At 38.1% G+C, this 18,712-nt stretch overlaps 1 protein-coding gene across 3 annotated transcripts in view; it reads left to right on the forward strand.

The window, feature by feature from the left end:
- Positions 1–18,712, forward strand: part of SEC24D (SEC24 homolog D, COPII coat complex component) — a 107,366-nt gene that overhangs the window by 9,046 nt on the left and 79,608 nt on the right. For 2 of the 3 annotated variants that reach the window (XM_019798919.2, XM_034671300.1), the window contains exons 3-7: positions 3,024–3,153; positions 8,571–8,719; positions 9,976–10,254; positions 10,534–10,664; positions 16,910–17,021. In XM_019798919.2, coding sequence (XP_019654478.2) covers positions 3,024–3,153; positions 8,571–8,719; positions 9,976–10,254; positions 10,534–10,664; positions 16,910–17,021 — 801 coding nt within the window. The remainder of the gene's footprint in view (positions 1–3,023; positions 3,154–8,570; positions 8,720–9,975; positions 10,255–10,533; positions 10,665–16,909; positions 17,022–18,712) is intronic. The other variant, XM_019798920.2, reaches the window with a different exon arrangement.

Below are 18,712 nucleotides of genomic sequence, written 5' to 3' on the forward strand. Positions count from 1 at the left end.
GAAAACAGATAAATCTTGAACATGTGCATCCCATGGATACACATGGAAATACCCAGACATGACTAATTCTGAAAACTGTTTTTTGATACTCTGGACATATTATATGAAGGTTGTTGATGAAATCGGTATTTACTTACTTATCTAAGAAACTAGAATAACTTTGGTTTCTCGTAGTATGTGGAATTATTATTTTAGCACTAGTGTTGTGGATTTTCTATTTTTGTCCAAAATAATGTTTCAAAAATGAAAATACAAGCATGTATATAATTATGGTGTATATGTTCTGCTAGAATATAAATCCTTGAAAAAAGGAGGGCAACGAATATGGTCAGAGGAGAGGAAGCCAAGATTTGTTGATTGATTGATTGATTGCCTTATATATCAGGCATATCTGGATGCTCTTATACCTATTGCCTTACTCAGTTCTCAGAATAGTTCTCAGAAACAGGGGACATTACTGCTCTGACACACTGTTAAAAGTCGAGGTTTCAAAAGATAGAAGTATCCTTGTCAGGGTCACAGCTGTTGAATGGTGGAGAAGGAATTCAAACCCGAGTCTGTGTGACTGCAAGTCTCATATTTTTCTAACTTTGCTGGCTTTGGAGTTTAGAACGTCAAAGAAAAATGTAGTGTTATAAGAAAAATTTTTTTTTTCTTCTTAGTGTATGAAAGATTGTTAAATAAGACTGTGTAAAGTTAATATAAATTTTTTCTTAAGTTTGAGGAATCCCATTACAAGAAAAAAAAACTCTGTGAAAATTTCAATAATATTTTTCATGAATACAGCCATTTCCTTGGTTATATTACATTCTGTATTACCCAAGCATCTGAAAGCATGCTTTCAAAAGTATGATGATGATAATATAAGAAACTTTTCTTTGGCACCTTCAAGGTCATCCAGTCAGTTCTCTTGTTCTCTGAGAGAATAAACTCTCTAGAGGAAGATAAGAAAGGAGATGTTGGGTATGAAATATCGTCATGAGGTCAAGTGGAGGAATGCACCCAAGGCACCTAGGAGGTCATTGGTGATAGTACCTGAGAGGAGGGTGGGGTCAAAAGTAAGTTGAATGAGCTGGAACAAAGCAAGCAGATTGGAAGTGGAGAGAGCAAACAGAAGACGGGTTTTTTTTCTTCTTCTTCTTATTCTTTTTTTTTTTCTTTTAAAAGACTAGAAGGGGTGTCACAAGTACTGTAGTCCAAGCGTTTCCTTTTGCAGTGAGGGTAAGGAAACTCAGGTACTTGAATATAAACTTCTTCCCCAGCACCATACATCTGTCTGCTAGGAAATGGCCAGATGGGGCCTTGAACTCCTCTAACCCATGTTCAGTGATTTTTCTTCTATACCACAATTTCTCCAGAAGAGAAAAATGTCTGCGAACAGTTCTAAAGAGAGACCTTTAGAAAGCTTTTTTTTTTTTTTAAGATTTTATTTATTTATTTGACAGAGAGAGACAGCTAGCGAGAGAGGGAACACAAGCAGGGGGAGTGGGAGAGGAAGAAGCAGGCTCATAGCAGAGGAGCCTGATGTGGGGCTCGATCCCATAACGCCGGGATCACGCCCTGAGCCGAAGGCAGATGCTTAACCTCTGTGCCACCCAGGTGCCCCTAGAGATCTTTTATCTTGAGAAGGAACTTCTTATAAAGGAAGACAGTTATTGCCAAGAATGTCTGCTAATCACGTGATCCCACACTTTAAATGAGTGAGTATGATGACTGGACGAGTCCCTCGATTGTTTGTCACCCAACTATTTGGAATCCTGGAAGGTTATTAACTCTAAAGGCTTCCTTTGCATTTGTTGGAAAAACAGATGCTACTTTCTATTTGTTTTCCTCATGCTATAACTCAAAGGCATTTTCAGAGGTGTTTTTTTTTCCCCATAGTTACAGTTAGGATCTTGATGATGCCTCATACTGTTTTTTTTCCGAGTTATTTTCTGATATCCAGAATGGCATTTTTCACTGTGTATTCTAGCATTCTTTGTGTGATAGTATATTCTATCAGGGTGCTTCTACCAAATGCAAGTTTATTTCTTCTGTTTTGGTNGTTTGTCACCCAACTATTTGGAATCCTGGAAGGTTATTAACTCTAAAGGCTTCCTTTGCATTTGTTGGAAAAACAGATGCTACTTTCTATTTGTTTTCCTCATGCTATAACTCAAAGGCATTTTCAGAGGTGTTTTTTTTTTTTCCCCATAGTTACAGTTAGGATCTTGATGATGCCTCATACTGTTTTTTTTCCGAGTTATTTTCTGATATCCAGAATGGCATTTTTCACTGTGTATTCTAGCATTCTTTGTGTGATAGTATATTCTATCAGGGTGCTTCTACCAAATGCAAGTTTATTTCTTCTGTTTTGGTTTCTCTTTAGTATTGAAATGATTCTTTCCTTTTCTGTTCTCCTATCATTATGATGGTCAAATAATTGTGCCAGAGCCTGGCATTGATAGGTCTGTAGGTCTGTGTTTTTTGGGNATCCAGAATGGCATTTTTCACTGTGTATTCTAGCATTCTTTGTGTGATAGTATATTCTATCAGGGTGCTTCTACCAAATGCAAGTTTATTTCTTCTGTTTTGGTTTCTCTTTAGTATTGAAATGATTCTTTCCTTTTCTGTTCTCCTATCATTATGATGGTCAAATAATTGTGCCGGAGCCTGGCATTGATAGGTCTGTAGGTCTGTGTTTTTTGGGTTTTTTTTAAAGATTTTATTTATTTATTTAACAGAGAGAGACAGCCAGCGAGAGAGGGAACACAGAAAGGGGGAGTGGGAGTGGAAGAAGCAGGCTCCCAGCGGAGGAGCCTGATGTGGGGCTCAATCCTAGGACCTTGGGATCATGCCCTGAGCCGAAGGCAGATGCTTAACAACTGAGCCACCCAGGCACCCCGGTCTGTGTTGGTCAATGCAAATTTGAGGGAGAACTTGTCTTAACCCACTTTCCCCCTCCTCCTCCTCCTACCTAATGGCATGGCATCCTCTCTCTTTGCACATTCATACTCTTCTAAATTCATGCCCTTCTGTTGCAGGTATGATGAAGCCAGCAGGGCCTTTGGGGGCTGCTGCCCCTGGGGGGATGTTGCCTCAGGGCCCTTCACCTCCTGGACCCCATCAGTTTGGCCAGAATGGAGCTCATGCCCAAGGGCATCCTCCCCAAAGGTGAGCTAGGTAGATTCCAACCCACATTTGTATATTCTACTAAAATTGTCTCACAAGTGCCTTCTAAACTTGCATGTTTATTGATTGAAAGTTTGTCCTCTTGATACTGCCCACACCCTTGAAAGGGCTTACTAGACTGTCCTAGGAAACAAAGCATTTAGAAAAGTTAGGAAAAAAAACAATACCAGTACATATTCAAAAATATATAAAAAATTACTTGTGTCAATGCCACACATTTTACGTTTAGATTATATTCCTCTTGTTTTAGAGTTCCATATTAATCTCTATTTCCTTCAGATGTCTACGGCCTGTATGCCCCAATAAATTTTAAATCATCTATCCTCCTGAATCCTTTGTAGAACTGAGCTCAGTGCCAGGAGGTGCTTAATAAATATTTTAAAAATTTAATCAGATTGTGGTATGAGATGTATGAGATGTGCAGAGCTCTATACCCCCCTGGGGACTCTCCCCTGGGAAGGGAGCCATCATCACACCTTCCCTGCTGGAAGTCCCATTATGTTTGTCCGGTGAGCTGCTGCTGTTGAGAATCCCAGTGCCAAAGCTGTTTGTGGTATTTACTTTGGGATTTCTCCAAGGAGTACCTGGGGGTTTCATTTCCGAGGTTCCTTTTCCAGGCTGTCAGGCTGTAGGGGTGAGGGGAGGAGTAACCCCTCAGTGTGAATCTGGACCTGCTGCTGCTGAAGCCATTCAGTTATCCTTTCAAGGGGCCTGTCAGTAGTCCCTGTTAGTGGGAAAACTGTCTGGACTTTTAAATATCACGAAGTTAACGCTCTTACAGGATGTCTGTGAGGTTGACGCTTCCTGGCTCTTGTTTGATAGCATTTACCATTGATGTGGTTGCTGTGAGATACAGAGTGAAGGAAACAGGATCAGTGAGTCTAAGTAATCTGATATACATGTGGTTGTGGTTTGAACAAAGAGCTCAAAGTCAAAGGGCTGACTCAGGACCTGACCCTATGACCCCTACCTAGTCTCATTAGCATGGTAGTGGGGCACAAGGATTAGAGTAGAAAGACTGAGAACCAAGATGCCTCTTCCGGCTCAAAAATTAACCTGTTGTGTGGTGCTGGTGAAGTTCCTGGGCCTCTAGGCTTCCTCATTTTGCTCACTTGTAAAATGAGGAAATAGAATTCTCAGTCCAGAGCACAGGGGAGAAAATCTGGAAATGTTTATTGTTGTGAACTGCCAAGGATTTTAGATTTTTTTTAAAGAAGAAATGCAAAAATTAAGCAGCAGGTTTGAAGTTAAAGTTTTTGGTCACTGGTGTCAGCCTAGATTGTATTGATCTTTTGCTTCTTTCCATTTGTTTCACTTGAATTAGTTTCCTTAGAAATAAGTAAACTATGGACTTTACCATCACATAGACCTTGGCCGTGTGGTTGTGAGCTCAGCACAAAGTCTGGCACTGTGAAGAGTGTAGACTGTATAGAATCAGGACGTGTTTACTACTCTTGGCTCAGGCAGCTATTACTTCACTTCTGTGTTCCTTAGGTCCCTCCTCACAATTTTAACCATAATGATGTGGTTGTAAGGATTTTGGTGGTTAATGCATGCAGAGAATCTTTCGTAGTGCATAATGCCCATGAAAGACTCAATACGTGTTAGCAGTTGTCAGTACCATTTTCAGGGCATGTACAAGGTCTACTGTCTGCAGCTTGTCCTTCCTGCTTGTTCAGGCTAGCTACTCAGGACAGCTCAACCTAGAAATCTGCTTTTATTCTGATTCCCAGGGAAACCCTGACAGATTTTGCCCCATCTTTCCCACTGTTCACTTGCTTCAACTTGAACTGTGAATTAAAGGTCAGAAATGGATTTAAAAATGAAAAAGTCAGGGAAGAGTCTAGTCTTCATGCTCAGCGTCCACGGTTACCATGCTACTTTGCCCTCATGGGACATATTTCTGTGTACATAGTTGAGTGCCAGGGCAAAGGGCACAGTGATCTTGCAGGTGAATCACACAGTCTGATGACAGGGGGTGTCAGAGAGCATAGGTGGCTCATGACATTTCTTTGATGATTATAGCATTTCGTGGGTGCTGTTTATACTTAGAGAACCCATCAAAAAGAATCTCTTAATTTTTACAATATCTAAACTCTCAAATGAAAACAAGATATAATTTGGGGTCATTATGTTGATTAAAATTTAAAAATTTATCATTTTTATTTTTAAATATTGCTCCTTCGCAGGTGTTTCATAAAATTTAAAAATCATACCTAGTCATTTGTCTTTTTGGTCTTGGCTGAGGCAGAATAAATGTCTTAAACTTGTAAATGGTACTAAAGTTATCTACAAAGTGTTATTGCTGGGTGGGATTAATCTAGGAAATAAAATCTATAACTGTAAGTCATATAAGTTATCTATTTTGATCAAGAAAGGATGAATTGGGAAGAAGAGGATGGGAAGAGGAGTTTCATCATCCCAAATTGAAGCTGATGGGGTGAAATCTGCTAAGAACTTGGTTGCAATGAAAAGGAGGGAGCAAGAAAAATAAAAGAAATACTTGTTTTCTCTTTAATTTTTTCTTTTTTCTTTTCTTTTCTTTTCTTTTCTTTTCTTTTCTTTTCTTTTTTTTTTTTTTTTTTTTTTTTTTTGGTAGAAAGCAGTGATAATGGGGAGATTTTGTTTTCTCTACTGTATGGACTGAGTATTTAAAACCCAGATTTTACTTTAGTCCAGTCTTGACAAATTTGGTACCATATCTCCACATTCTAGCAACCTTCAGCATACAGCTCACTACTGAGCAATTCGTTACAAACTTAAAAACAAGAAATATTTGAGGTTGAGCAGGCCACAGACAACTGAGTCAACTCTCCAGAGGTTTAGGACTAAACTGAAGCTAAATTTTCATGTTTTATTAATCTTCTTGTAGTAATTCTTTATTGAATGTTGTTTTTTACGGTGGATCTGCCCTTTTCTGACATTCAGTGAAACAGTAAATTAAAATATAGAATTGAGTATTTTCTCTGCCCAGAAATATGTTAAGTGAAGGAACCAACATGAAAAACATTTAAATCATATGATTCTTAATTTTAACCACTATATTTATAACACAGAAAGGGATTATTCCATTCTTTCTGCTCATTTTTTCATTTGAAAGCTGAGAGCTATGGAGATTAAGTGGCTTGCCCATAGTCACACACCAGGGACTCCAGGCTGGGAGCCTTGAGACCCAGATTCATAACTGATACCTACATGCTATGTGACCTTGGATTAACTAATTGAGTAAAGTATTGAAATTGAAAAATATTAAATCACTTTGCATGTTTAAAATGTTCTGTTAATCTTTTTTCCCTTATCTATATGAAAGTTTTTGTTAGCCCTTTACTACTACTTTATTCTTAAGTTAATAAAATGGCTTTTAAAATTCAAATCTGTGTAAGATTTACAACATTTAAGTTGTTTAGGAAAAATAATTTAATTGTGAATTTCTAAAGCCTAATTCCCAGGACATATATTAAACAAATGAAGGATAAGTAGTCATTTATGGGTCAAGAAGTAATGGCCATATGTGGTTGTGTATTCTCTCATTCTGTATTTTAAATAATTAAACTTTGGTCAAGTTTAAGAAAAATACTGGAGGCTGCTGTGTCATAACTTCCATTTGAAACATACTTCATTCTACTTGTACTATGTAATAAATTATTCATACAATTTTATATTTTAAAAATATTAACATTTGTGAAATATTTGTGAACATGTTTTAGAGAATTTTTTTCTTAAACAATTGAATAATCTCTCCTCCCCCCAATTTAACTCCTGGTTCCCAGTTCCTGCTTATTGGATCCAAACCCTGTAACACTGCCTCATGCTAAACCCATTACTGTATTCTTATAGACCATGTACATTCTGCCTGTTTGTAATTATTGCATGTATCTATCTCCCGTGACTTTTTTAAAAAGGCAGAAGTATCATTTCTTAAAAAAAGAAATGATGTTTTTATGAAACAATTAATTTATAAAACATAACATTAACACAATTCTTGAAATCATTTCTAAGTGACCAACAGTATTTTAAATATGTCAATTAAAACTAGAGTTATATTTTGCCTTGCCTTTCTTATTCCTAGTGTCATTAGTAAGTAAGAGATATAAACAAAACTTCTGTGAAATGTTAACTTTTATGTTTTCTCACTTTGTTCGTTTTTGTTCCAAAAATTACTTAAAAGATGTTTAGTGTAACTGTGTTGGTCTTTTGTCAATTTTTGACAGGAGAGGAAATCACCAGCTTTGCTAAGCAGTATTGTTTGGGTTAAAATGTTATTCATTCTAACTTTATAACCCTTTATAACCAAGTATCTGCTATAGGATAGCTTGTACTTTTCCATCGAAAAAACATTTGATCATTCATTTAACTCAAAGTTTGGGGTATCATCATTCTGAAATATGCTTAATACCATACAGCATAATGGTTTGAAGGTTAATTTTAAGTTTTGTTTATAGTAATCATTCAATTTAAGAAAAATGGAGAAAATGACAAAAAATTAGTGTGATGTTTTGGAAAGTGTACTCATTTAAGACCTGAGAAGAGGCTAGTCCTGGTTTTGTCACACATTAAGTTGTGGGACTTCAGGCAAACCACTGGCCCCTCTCAGGCTCTGCTCCTAACCTCTCAAGTGGCAGTGAAAGATGGAAGGCAAAAGCATGTGCCACTGGGGACATAGTTCCCAGTTTATGGAGAAATTGAATGCAGAGTATACCATCTGGGAAAATTTCATTTTTATTAATTAGAAGCGTAATGTAACTTGAAGGGAAAGCTTTAACTTCATTCTGCAGATTAACTACAATAGGAACACTGTTTCTATTCTATGGTAGTCACTGTTTCATTCAAAATAAGGAAAAATAAATATACAGTAAGTTCAAGCTAAATTAAAGGTAAAGCATGATGGAATCTTTAGATGAAAAAGAATGAATGATTTCAGAACTTTTTACTGAGTTGTTCACTTTCAAGTACTGTTTTGCAGGGCACTGAAATTATAATGCAGGTGATGTTTTATTTTAAAAGCTGGGTAGGAAAAAGGAGAATGATCATAAAGATACAACCACAAAGCATTTTATTTTTCTTGGTTCTGTTCTATTAATCATTAACCCTGTTATAGATAAGCCTGTGGTGGACTCAGCTTCCCAACTTGATTTCCAAATCTGGTTCTGTGTTTACATTAGGAATTTTTTGCTAAGTTTCTTCACATGTTGAGCTTGTGAGCATAGTTATGAGATGATGCTACATGATTCATTTTGAGCTCACATTAATAAGAATTAAAGACGTAGGATAAAATATCAGTCATTTCCTGGGTGCCCACTAGATGGGCTTACTTAATTTAACAAGTTATTAGTGTTTTTGTTGTATATCATTTGCATATGAAACTATGATATTGTTTAGCATCCTTTTTTCTCTCTTAGATTTCCAGGTCCTCCACCTGTCAACAGTGCAGTGTCCTCCTATGCACCGTACTCACCATCTACACCATCATCTTATCCAAGTCCTGCATCCACTTCATCCATCGCCCAACTGGGCCATCAGCTCAGTGCTATGCACGTTAACAGCTATGGTAACAGTTTCATTATGAGTGTTTGCTGACCACCTATTTCATGAGTATTTTTATTGAAGATGGTTTTTTCCATTTTTAAAATAGACATAACTAAAAAAAAAAGGTGTAACTCTCGCACACCATATTGAAGTGGTTTTGTAGACATTTTTATGTAAATCATCTGTATTATGTACGGCTATAATTAATTTTTTTCCTGATTATGCTGCCATTTATTTCAAAATAATGGAAAGACCCTCAGCTTACCTAATGGTCAATATTAGAACAATGAAAAAACAAACAAAAAAATGCTGACTTCACAAATAAGCATTAGAACACTGAAATTATTTTGAGAAATGTGATAGTTTTAACTTTGTGTTGTTTATAATGGGGCCCTAAAATAAAAAATATAGTACTCATTGTTTCACAATGTGCTTTGATTCTGTATTTACATCATGAAAAGAATGGAAGCTCAGATGTTTGAGGGAGAAAAGAGAATAATAGGAGAGAAAACAGTTACAGTACTGAGATTTGTATCAATAGAAATGCTGTATATTCTAAGGGCCAAAGGAATCTTCACTCTAGGAACAGCATAGTCAGCTATTTATCTTGATGAAGAATGTTTCCATTACTTTAAGTAGTTTTTTTGAAATATCTGTAAAAAAACCAAAACCTTCTATTTCCTGTCTTTTACTGATTTCAAGATGGGTAAGTCTCCAACGAAGCAAATAAATTTCACATAGAGATAGAAAGAATAGTCTGGTTTTGCAACTATTTCCCATATGATTAGAAAGCATGTTAGTGGCCCATCTCTTCTCCCTTGTTATTTCTACCTAGTTCTGAGATCTATTTGAGCAAGTGAAGCACAGGCCTCAAAATAATTTATTGAATGTGTAAGTTACCTGAATAATGCTTGTTATATAACATTTTCCTCTATATGATTTTCTAGATTTTGTACCAGATACAGTTTCTTAACTACTGACATGTATCATGTAAAGTTAATGCAACTGAGTTAAAATTTATCCTATTAATTATCTCACCAAAATTATAAATATTGCTTTTTACCTTTAAAAATTATTCCATTTTATAAAATGCCCCAAATAGCATTTGTATAACTTTCTGAATGAAGGTTCATCTTGTGGCAAAAAAAAAAAAAGTTTGTTTTGTAAGAATGCCTTCTTATTTTATATCAGGAAAGAAAGTGTCCCTGTGTGTACTTTGTAGAATTTAGAGTGTTGAGAAATGCAATGTTTAGTGGTCTGGTCTTCTTTCTCGCACAGGTTCGGGCATGGCTCCCCCTGGCCAGGGGCCCCCTGGCTCTCCGTCAGCGCCTTTGTTCCAGGGTCCTTCTCAACCTCCGCAGCCATCCATTATGCAGCCTGGATCTCAGGTGCTCCCACCACCACCCACCACCGCACTAAATGGCCCTGGTGCCTCGCCCTTACCTCCATCAATGCACAGGCAGGACGGGCTCCCTGGGCCTGCTCCTCTGAATGCCCAGTACCAGCCCCCGCTTCTTCCAGGACAGACCTTGGGCACTGGATATTCGCCGCAGCAAGGTAAGGCAGGCAGGGCTCGGGGAAGGTCTTGGGTTACTTAGGAAATCAGCGTTTTTCTAGGTTACTAAGCGTCCATCACTTACTCTTAAGGAAAGCTGGTTTTAGAATAGTGTGGCAAGTGCAAAGAAAAGGGGAATCAGATAGTCACACTTAACTCTCTGCCTTATATAATAAGATGAAAAAATGCAGCATACTTGACTGAATGGCGTAATATTGTCAGTGAGCTCTACATCTAGGACTTTGGGTTCTAGTCATTTCTTTTTAAAATTTTTTTCCAAGCAGCCAACTATGGTCCCCAGATGGCAGGTGGGCAGCTCTCCTACCCGGGAGGCTTCCCTGGAGGTCCTGCACAGATGGCTGGTCCACCACAGCTCCAGAAGAAGCTGGATCCTGACTCGATCCCCAGCCCAGTAAGCGTTTCCTCTCACTCCCATCGTCTCCCTCACAAAGGACTATTCTTCATTCACTGTCTCAGAAGCTCTTCAGTTTGTTAGCATTTATCCTGTCCTTTATTGTTGAAGTACAATACCCATCACATAGAGGCTTTCTTCTTTCTATGTATGGGGATATAGAGGCTAGGTTATGGCATATCAGGGGTCTCCATGACAGAAAGCCTATGCAGATTTTTTTTCGTATCACATAAACTTGGCAGTACTATTAATGTTTATATTAGCCTATATTAGCAGTATTTCTTGATTTGTTGGGTGAGTAAGTAGTAGAATATACAAACATGCTAGTTTAAATAAATAAAGGATGCTTTTCAATAAGGGTAAGATACCCACAGAAAGTGAAAGCACAACGTATTTTACATTTTGCCTAATTAAAAAAATTATTTCGTATAAAATTAGAACTATAACTTAATTCTTCTCCGTTAAGTGATTTTCTTTGGAAGATTTCTCTTTAGTAACTGTATCAGTCAGCTTTTTTGAGGTTCTTCTGCATAACACACAATCCTCCAATTTGCTTACATCCATGAAGATTTATTTATGACAGATTATATATCGTCTGGAGCAGGTGCATTTGGCTTTAGGTGCTGCTGTATGTGCCCTTATCATTCCAGATGCCGGCGTGAAGGTGTAACCTGTATTTGGGACGTGTTATCATGAGAAAGGGAGAAAAGAGAACTGGCCAAAGGTGCAATAGTTCTTAAAGTTTTCACTCAGATGTGTTACATGTCACAGCCACTCACGTGCCCTCAGCCAAAGCAAGTCATGACAAAGCCCGGGTCGATCGGGCAGGGATATATTCTCCTGCTTCAGAGAGGAGTATATATACTCCTATATGAGCAGAGATATATAGTCCTTTTGGAATAATAATGAAATTGACACAGTTAACCTAGGTCTTTGAAGTGGTTCTACAAGCATGAGTAGAAAATGTTAAGAGATAGTCCAAAGAGCTGCTGTATTAGCTAGCTTTTGCTGTGTAACAAACCACCACCAAATTTAGTAACTTATAGCCACTGTTTATTAGTCCTCATGAGTCAGTGGGTCCTTTGGGCAGTTCTGCTAATCTGGGGCAGGCTCAGTGGATTTGGTTTGGGCTTGCTTGTGCATTTGGGGTCAGCTGGAGGTTCGGCTGGAGCCTGAATGGTCTAGGATGGTATATAAATTCTCTGTGGCTGCTGTACCAAATTACCACAAACTGGGTGATTTAACACAATAGGAGTTTATTCTCTTATGTTCCTGGAGGCCAGAAGTCTGAAATCAATGTGTTGGCAGGGCTGTGCTCCCTTGAAAGGCTCTATAGGGGAATCTAGTCCTTGTCTCCTCCAACTTCTGGTGGCTGCAGCGATTTTTGACTTGTGGCTACCTGACTCTGATCTCTGCTTGGGTCATCACATTGCCTCTTCCTCTTCTCTGTGTCTTCTCCTCTGGGAATCTATTTCAAAGTCCTTCTGCCTCTCTATTATGAAGTTACACATGATTCCATTCAGGGCCCACCCAGTTAGTCCAGGCTGAATGCCTTCTTTCAAGACTTTTGATCAGTACTCTTACTGTGTAAAGTAATAGTCACAGATTGTAGGGATTAGAACATGGACATATCTCTGGGGAAGAGGCACCACCAAGCCCACTACAGATGGTGTCATTCATGTGTCTGGTATTTGGTTACCTATCTGTTAGCTGGGAATGATTGGGCCATGTCACCGAGCAGGCTAGCCTGGGTTTGTTCACTTGGCTGTGGCAGAGATCTAAGAGGGAAAGTCGGAATCTGCAAGGCTTCTTGAGCCGTGACTTGGAACTAAAACATTGCCACTTCTGTGACATTCTCTCAGCCAAAGCAAGTCACAAGATCTCCCCCAGGGTCCCCGAGTAGAAAGATAAGACTCTGCCTCTTGATGGGAGGAGCTGCAAAGTCCTTGAAAAAGGCACAGAAAGGGTAGAGGATTTTGGTTATTTTTGTGATCTACCCACTTATTCTGTGTTTATTTGAATATAAATCTGAAGGTTTCTCATAAAGTATCCTATAACATGTTAAAAATTAAGTTTTAGTAACTCTTAGTGCCTTTATTGATAATTATATTACCAGCCATTATTTTTATGGCTTAATATTATTTTGTTATTCTAGTTAAAGGAATATAATATTTTTACATTGAATTCATCATTTTCACTTCTTGTTTCTTTGTTTCTCTCTAACATCTACAGACCCTCTCGGTCGTTCCACTTTGTTCTCTGAAGTTTTTGCCTCCAGGTTCACCATTAATCTCTCCAGCACTATTTTTGTCACAATTAACGGAATTTTTACTGTAGGGTCTACTTTATTCAGAGTCCACTGATTAAATGTCAAACATATTTAAAAAATACTTTCCCAGCAACATCTAGACTGGTGTTTGACCAAAAACTGGGTACCACAGCTTAGCCATGTGGACATATTTTAATTAGCCATCACATCTCCTCTCTCCTGCATCATCTATACTTGTTTGAAGATAAACTTCAATTTTTCACTATGCTTGTCGAGGTTGCCAGTGACATCTCTTTAACAGATCTAATGGTCAATTCTCAGATCTCATCTACCTCAACAGACCAGCAGCAATTTGACACATCTGCTTGTTTCGCAAAACACTTTTTCTTTTGGTTTCTGGAATACCATCACTTATCTACATCTCTGCTTATGTCTTTCTTACTACCTTTGTTGGTTTCACCTTGTCTCTCTGACCTCCTTGGTGTTAGAAGTGTCCCAAAGCTTAGTCTTTGGACCTGTCCCTTTCTCTATTGACGTTTACTTTGTAGATCAACAGTCCACAAAGTGTGCTGCTCCCAGGATGGCACCATCAGCATCAGCTGGGAGCTCACTAGAAATTCATGTTTGTAGGCTCCACCCCAGACCTACAGAGTCAGAATATTTAGGGGTGGGGCCACGGAATCTGTGTTTTAACAAGCTCTCCAGATGATTCGTAGCCACACTAAGAGGCACTGCTGTAGGTGATCCCATCCATTGTCATGGCTTTCAATGAAGATGCAGATATTCCTAGTCAAGATGTTTCCCTAAAATCTAGATTCTAACCCCATTCTTCCAGTTCCTCAGGCCCCAAATCCTGGAGTCATCCTTGTTTCCTTCTTTCTTTCACATTGTCCTTTAGCTAATTCTATTGGTCCTGGTCCTGCCCTGTGTGCTCATCCTGGTCCAAGCCACAACCATCTATCCACCTTGATTATTGTAAGACCCTCCTGTTTCCCTGGTCTGGCAACCTGCACACAGCAGCCGGGACTATCCATTCAAATTTTAAGTCAACTCATGCTGCGACTCAGAACAAAACCCTCCGATACTCCGCTAGTTGAAAACCAGTTCTTACAGTAGCCTGTGAGAGCCTACATTATTTGCCACCCCTGGCCCTGCCATGCCTCCCATCATTCACACACACTCAGCCCTCTGACTCGGTCTCCATCACTTTGCTTCAGCCACATCAGCCTCCTTATTATTCCTTAAACATGCTAAGTGTACTCTTGCCTCAGGACCTTTGCACTTGATATTTCCTCTGCCTAGATATATGGAGGGCATGGCTCACATCCTCATTTCCTTCCTGTCCTCATTCATCCCTAGTCTCCCTGGTACCCTTATACATACCACTCCATATCCACAGTACTTATTATTACTTGACATAGATGTATCTTATTTATACATTTATTGATTGCCTGCCCTCCATACCATAATGTCAGCTCCATGAGGTCAAGGATTTGGTTTTGTTCACTCTCGTGTCTCCAGTAGTCTGGTACGTAGTAATACATTCACGTATTTGTTGAATGAATGAAGGAGTGAGGGTTAACAACAAAACCAATAAGCAATATTGCTGTGATTCATCCAAGACCCTTAAAATGCACACATATAAATCAGTCCAGTGTTATTTTTATCATAAAAGTAATTAAAATAGCAATGCCAGTTGGAGGCTGTTTATGTTCCTATTATCAAAGTGGCATGCTTTAACTGACTAAATAATTTCTTCCTTCTGGAAAGAAAGCTGTAAAATCATGTTTATTGAACTCCTGTTACATGCCAGTCCTGAGCTAAGTGCTCACTCTAACCTTTTTGGGGGTGGTATTATACACATTTTGAGAGTGAAAAATCTGATATCACTATTGAAACTCTTCCTCACTCCCTTTCTGTATCTGCAGGTGGACCATTCAGAAATGGAGCTCTTCCTATCCCCTCCGTTTTACCACCCTGAAGCTCAGATAATTCTGCTTTAAGCAACCTGCCTTAAAGCAGATGTGTGCACACATCTCCTTAACGTGCTCCTCCCTTACTCTTCTTGTTCATTTATCTCAAGAGAATCATTCTTTTTTTTCTTTCCTGATTTTATTTTATGATCGCATAATACTCTATTCATAGCAGACAAGTGTAAAAGTAACTCTAGAGGCAGATCTTCTGAAGGAAGAAGAAATCTGTATGCTTTGAGATAGCGTTGGCATCATCAAGAGTCCCTGTCATCAAATCGAAATCCTGTATGTACCAAGTCATAGTCAAAATCTCTGTTGAAATTTCTGTGTATTTTTAACTCTCCAAGTCAGTTTTTGAGAACATGTGTTTGAGGTAAATTTTAAAAACTTGAAAACCTATAATATATTTTTAAAAATTACTAGAGGTGTTTTAATATTTCTTACTCCCTTTATAGTATTTCAGCAAGATGTGAATTAGTTTGGAAATATAAAGACCACATATAACATTGTTTCTTTGGAGGCTATGGTTTGTAAGTTGCAAATGACTAATTTAAAAATAAATTTTTAGGAAATATAGTGTATTGAAGATTGGAAACCATATTCAATATATAGATTATTATGGCTTTTAATTTGGTTTCATATTTGACACTTCCTTGGTTGGAGTGATTACCCTAAATGTTGATTATATAAAAAAGTTCTTCAATTTTGAAGGAACCAGATTAACCTTCGGGTAAAAATATAGGATGTAATAGCAGTGGTTTGATTTTTCAGTTTGCTTCTTGTCTCTGTCCATGGTAGCCACTGGTCTTATCTGTATCTTACAGTAGTTATGTTTGGAGTGCATTCTACGTCTTTAATAAGAATTCAAATCCTATGAAATTAGAAAAACAGAAATGTGTGGATTAAAAGGCAGGTTAAATCCATCTCTGATATGTCATAAAACCAATGATATCAGTGCCAGATAGGCCTGGATTGGTTGAGATGGGAGGGCAAAATGGAGAAGGTAACATTCCAGAGTTTGAGGGAGGACATTTTTCAAATTAATAGTTCCTTTAGGAATATAAAAAACTACATATCCTCCAAAGTTGTGTAGTGTATTCTGGGCACTTGCTCATTTCTCTCTCTCTCTGTCTTTTTTTTTCCCCCCTCTTTTTACATTTTTTTTTCTTACCCCCTTGTCTCTTGTCTCTTTTATTCCATGGCAAAAGTAGTGAAGGCAGGGAAGAGATAAAGAGAAAGAGGAAGATGAGTATTAGGGTGCCCTTTTGTTTTCTTCTTAACTCCATACTACTAGATTTTGCTTATTATTTTCATCCCTAGACAAATATAGCAGTAGGACAAATTTTTATCGCTATATTATTCACCAATAAATATTTTAGTAGAGAAATATGAAGTGTTTCCAATTAGATGACAAAACTTAGGGACTTTTTTCCTTCTGATTTCTATACAATTGGCATCTTCCATGTGGGAACACTATATTCTTTGTTTTTTACTGTCTCATGGAGCAGGGGTGAGGTGGAAGAACTTGAAAGGCAAATTGAGGATCAAGAGGGATTTAAAGAGAAGAGTTAAGGTGTTTTAGGTTATATTGTACATCATTTCTTCTGAATTTAATGATTTTTAGCTTTGTGTATTTTCCTTTACCTACAAAAGATATTTTCTTTAAAAGCTATTTTCAATTTCTTTTTCTACCAGAATCTTTTTTTTTAAGGCTTATCCATGGTCCCAATAAATAAACTGAATAAAAATGAAGTTTTCTGAAGGGTCAGAGCTCAGAGTATTACAGAACAGAATTCAACACCTGCTGCTCTAAAATTCTGAAAGTTTCAAAAGTAGACTCTTAGTGAGAATTTGGTCTGAAATGAGCTAAAAGGATTTAGAAAATGCCTATTTGTGTGTGTGTGTGTGTGTGTGTGTGTGTGAATAATGAAAGAGAGGGAGAGAGAGGGGATGTTTAGAAGAGTCTTAACTTACTTTAACTTGTTCTTGATATCTTATGTCAGATTCAGGTGATCGAGAATGACAGAGCCACCAGAGGGGGACAAGTTTATGCCACCAATACCAGAGGCCAGGTTCCTCCCCTGGTCACTACAGATTGTGTGATACAAGACCAAGGTATTTATTGTCAATAATATTTTTCATTGAGGTTTTAAAAGTTTTCACCATTTTTTAAAAGCAAGTACACTGACACCCTTCAGTAATGCTGTCTTTGACAGGGAGCCTCTTTACAGGTGATAACGGGGACCAATTTGCCATCGATCACTCAAGTACTGAGAATGTATTATCAACTGAATTCTATTTTCTGCTTGTAGAGTCTAGAGAATGTGTGGTGACATAGAGTTCAATATACCAGTTTAAGATAATTATTTTAATTTAGGGCTTGAGTTAGCACATGCCCTACTTTGGTTTAATTTATTTACTACATTAGAAACCTGGCGAAGAGAGCATGAGTAGAGCAGTAGGGGGTTGAACACTTGAGAAATCAAAGTACCTGGTTCAATGATATTTTTTTTGAGTAGTTCTTTAACATGTGAGTTCTGTTTTTCCAATTTTGAATTGGGATGGGGAAAGAATGAGCTCTATTTCTACTTGCTATCCTATGTGTGCTGCTAGTTTAATATATCTGTCCTTGCTCAGGTTTGCTCTTTCCAGGACTATGTAATTATTCCATTCCTTAGGCAAATGAAAACACAGCCTGATGAAATCATTATTATTTATTTCCTGAACTTTTTTATCATTCTACACTGAAACTCTGTATCCATTAAACAGTAACTCCCTATTCCTCCATTCCCTGCAGCCCCTTTATCCTCTATTTTCAGTCTCTGTGAATTTGCCTATTCTAGGTACCCCGTGTAAGTGGAATCATACAATATTTGTCTTTTTGTGTCTGGCTTATTTCACTTGGCATAATATTTTCAAGGTGTATTTTACATGGTGTAGAATGTATCAGGATTTCATTCTTTTTTAAGGCTGGATAGTATTTATACACACGCACACAGTTTATCCATTCATCTGTTGAAGAACATTTTGCTGTTATGAATAGCCATTGCAGCCATGTAGCTGCTGTGAACATTGGTGTACATGTATCTGTTTGAGTCCCTGCTTTCAGTTCTTTTGGGTATATCCCTAGAAGTGGAATTACTGGATCATAGGGCAGATTTAAGGAAAGAGAACAAGGAAGGCTCAGGAAGAGAAGGAAGGACCAGTGAGTTGGCAAGGTCCAGATGATCATCATTTATCCTACAGTCCAGCCCAGCCCTTGGCAGGGAGAGAGAGCTACCTGCCATGGAGCCCTGAAATTGTCCCAATCACATCCCTTTGCTGTGAAGCCCCTTTGTCTGGCTGGCCTGGTTAGTCAGCTGATACTACTAGTGAATTTCTTAGGATGTAGCCCAAATCTCAGACATGTGCAGAAATTCACAGACATAAGGAAAATATAGAGGCAGAAGGAGCCTTGGCCTGCATTTGCTCAGCTCTCCCACTTTACAGATGTGAGGGCCATAAGGTCCAAGGAGCCTAAGTGACTTGCCCAAAACTACACGGCTAGTTAGGAGTGGCTCCAATAAAGAAAAACACCAGGCGCCTGGGTGGCTCAGTCGGTTAAGCCTTTGCTTTTGCCTCAGGTCATGATCTCAGGGTCCTGGGATCAAGCCCCGCATTGGGCTCCTTGCTCTGCAGGGAGCCTGCCTCTCCCTCTCTGTCTCTGTCTCTGTCTCTCATGGATAAATAAATAAAATCTTAAAAAATAAAGTAGAACACCTACTTAAAAAATATTGTTTTCTTTGTCTACAAAATTATATATATTG

Source organism: Ailuropoda melanoleuca, chromosome 11, assembly GCF_002007445.2.
Source record: "Ailuropoda melanoleuca isolate Jingjing chromosome 11, ASM200744v2, whole genome shotgun sequence".
NCBI classification, from domain to species: Eukaryota; Metazoa; Chordata; class Mammalia; order Carnivora; family Ursidae; genus Ailuropoda; species Ailuropoda melanoleuca.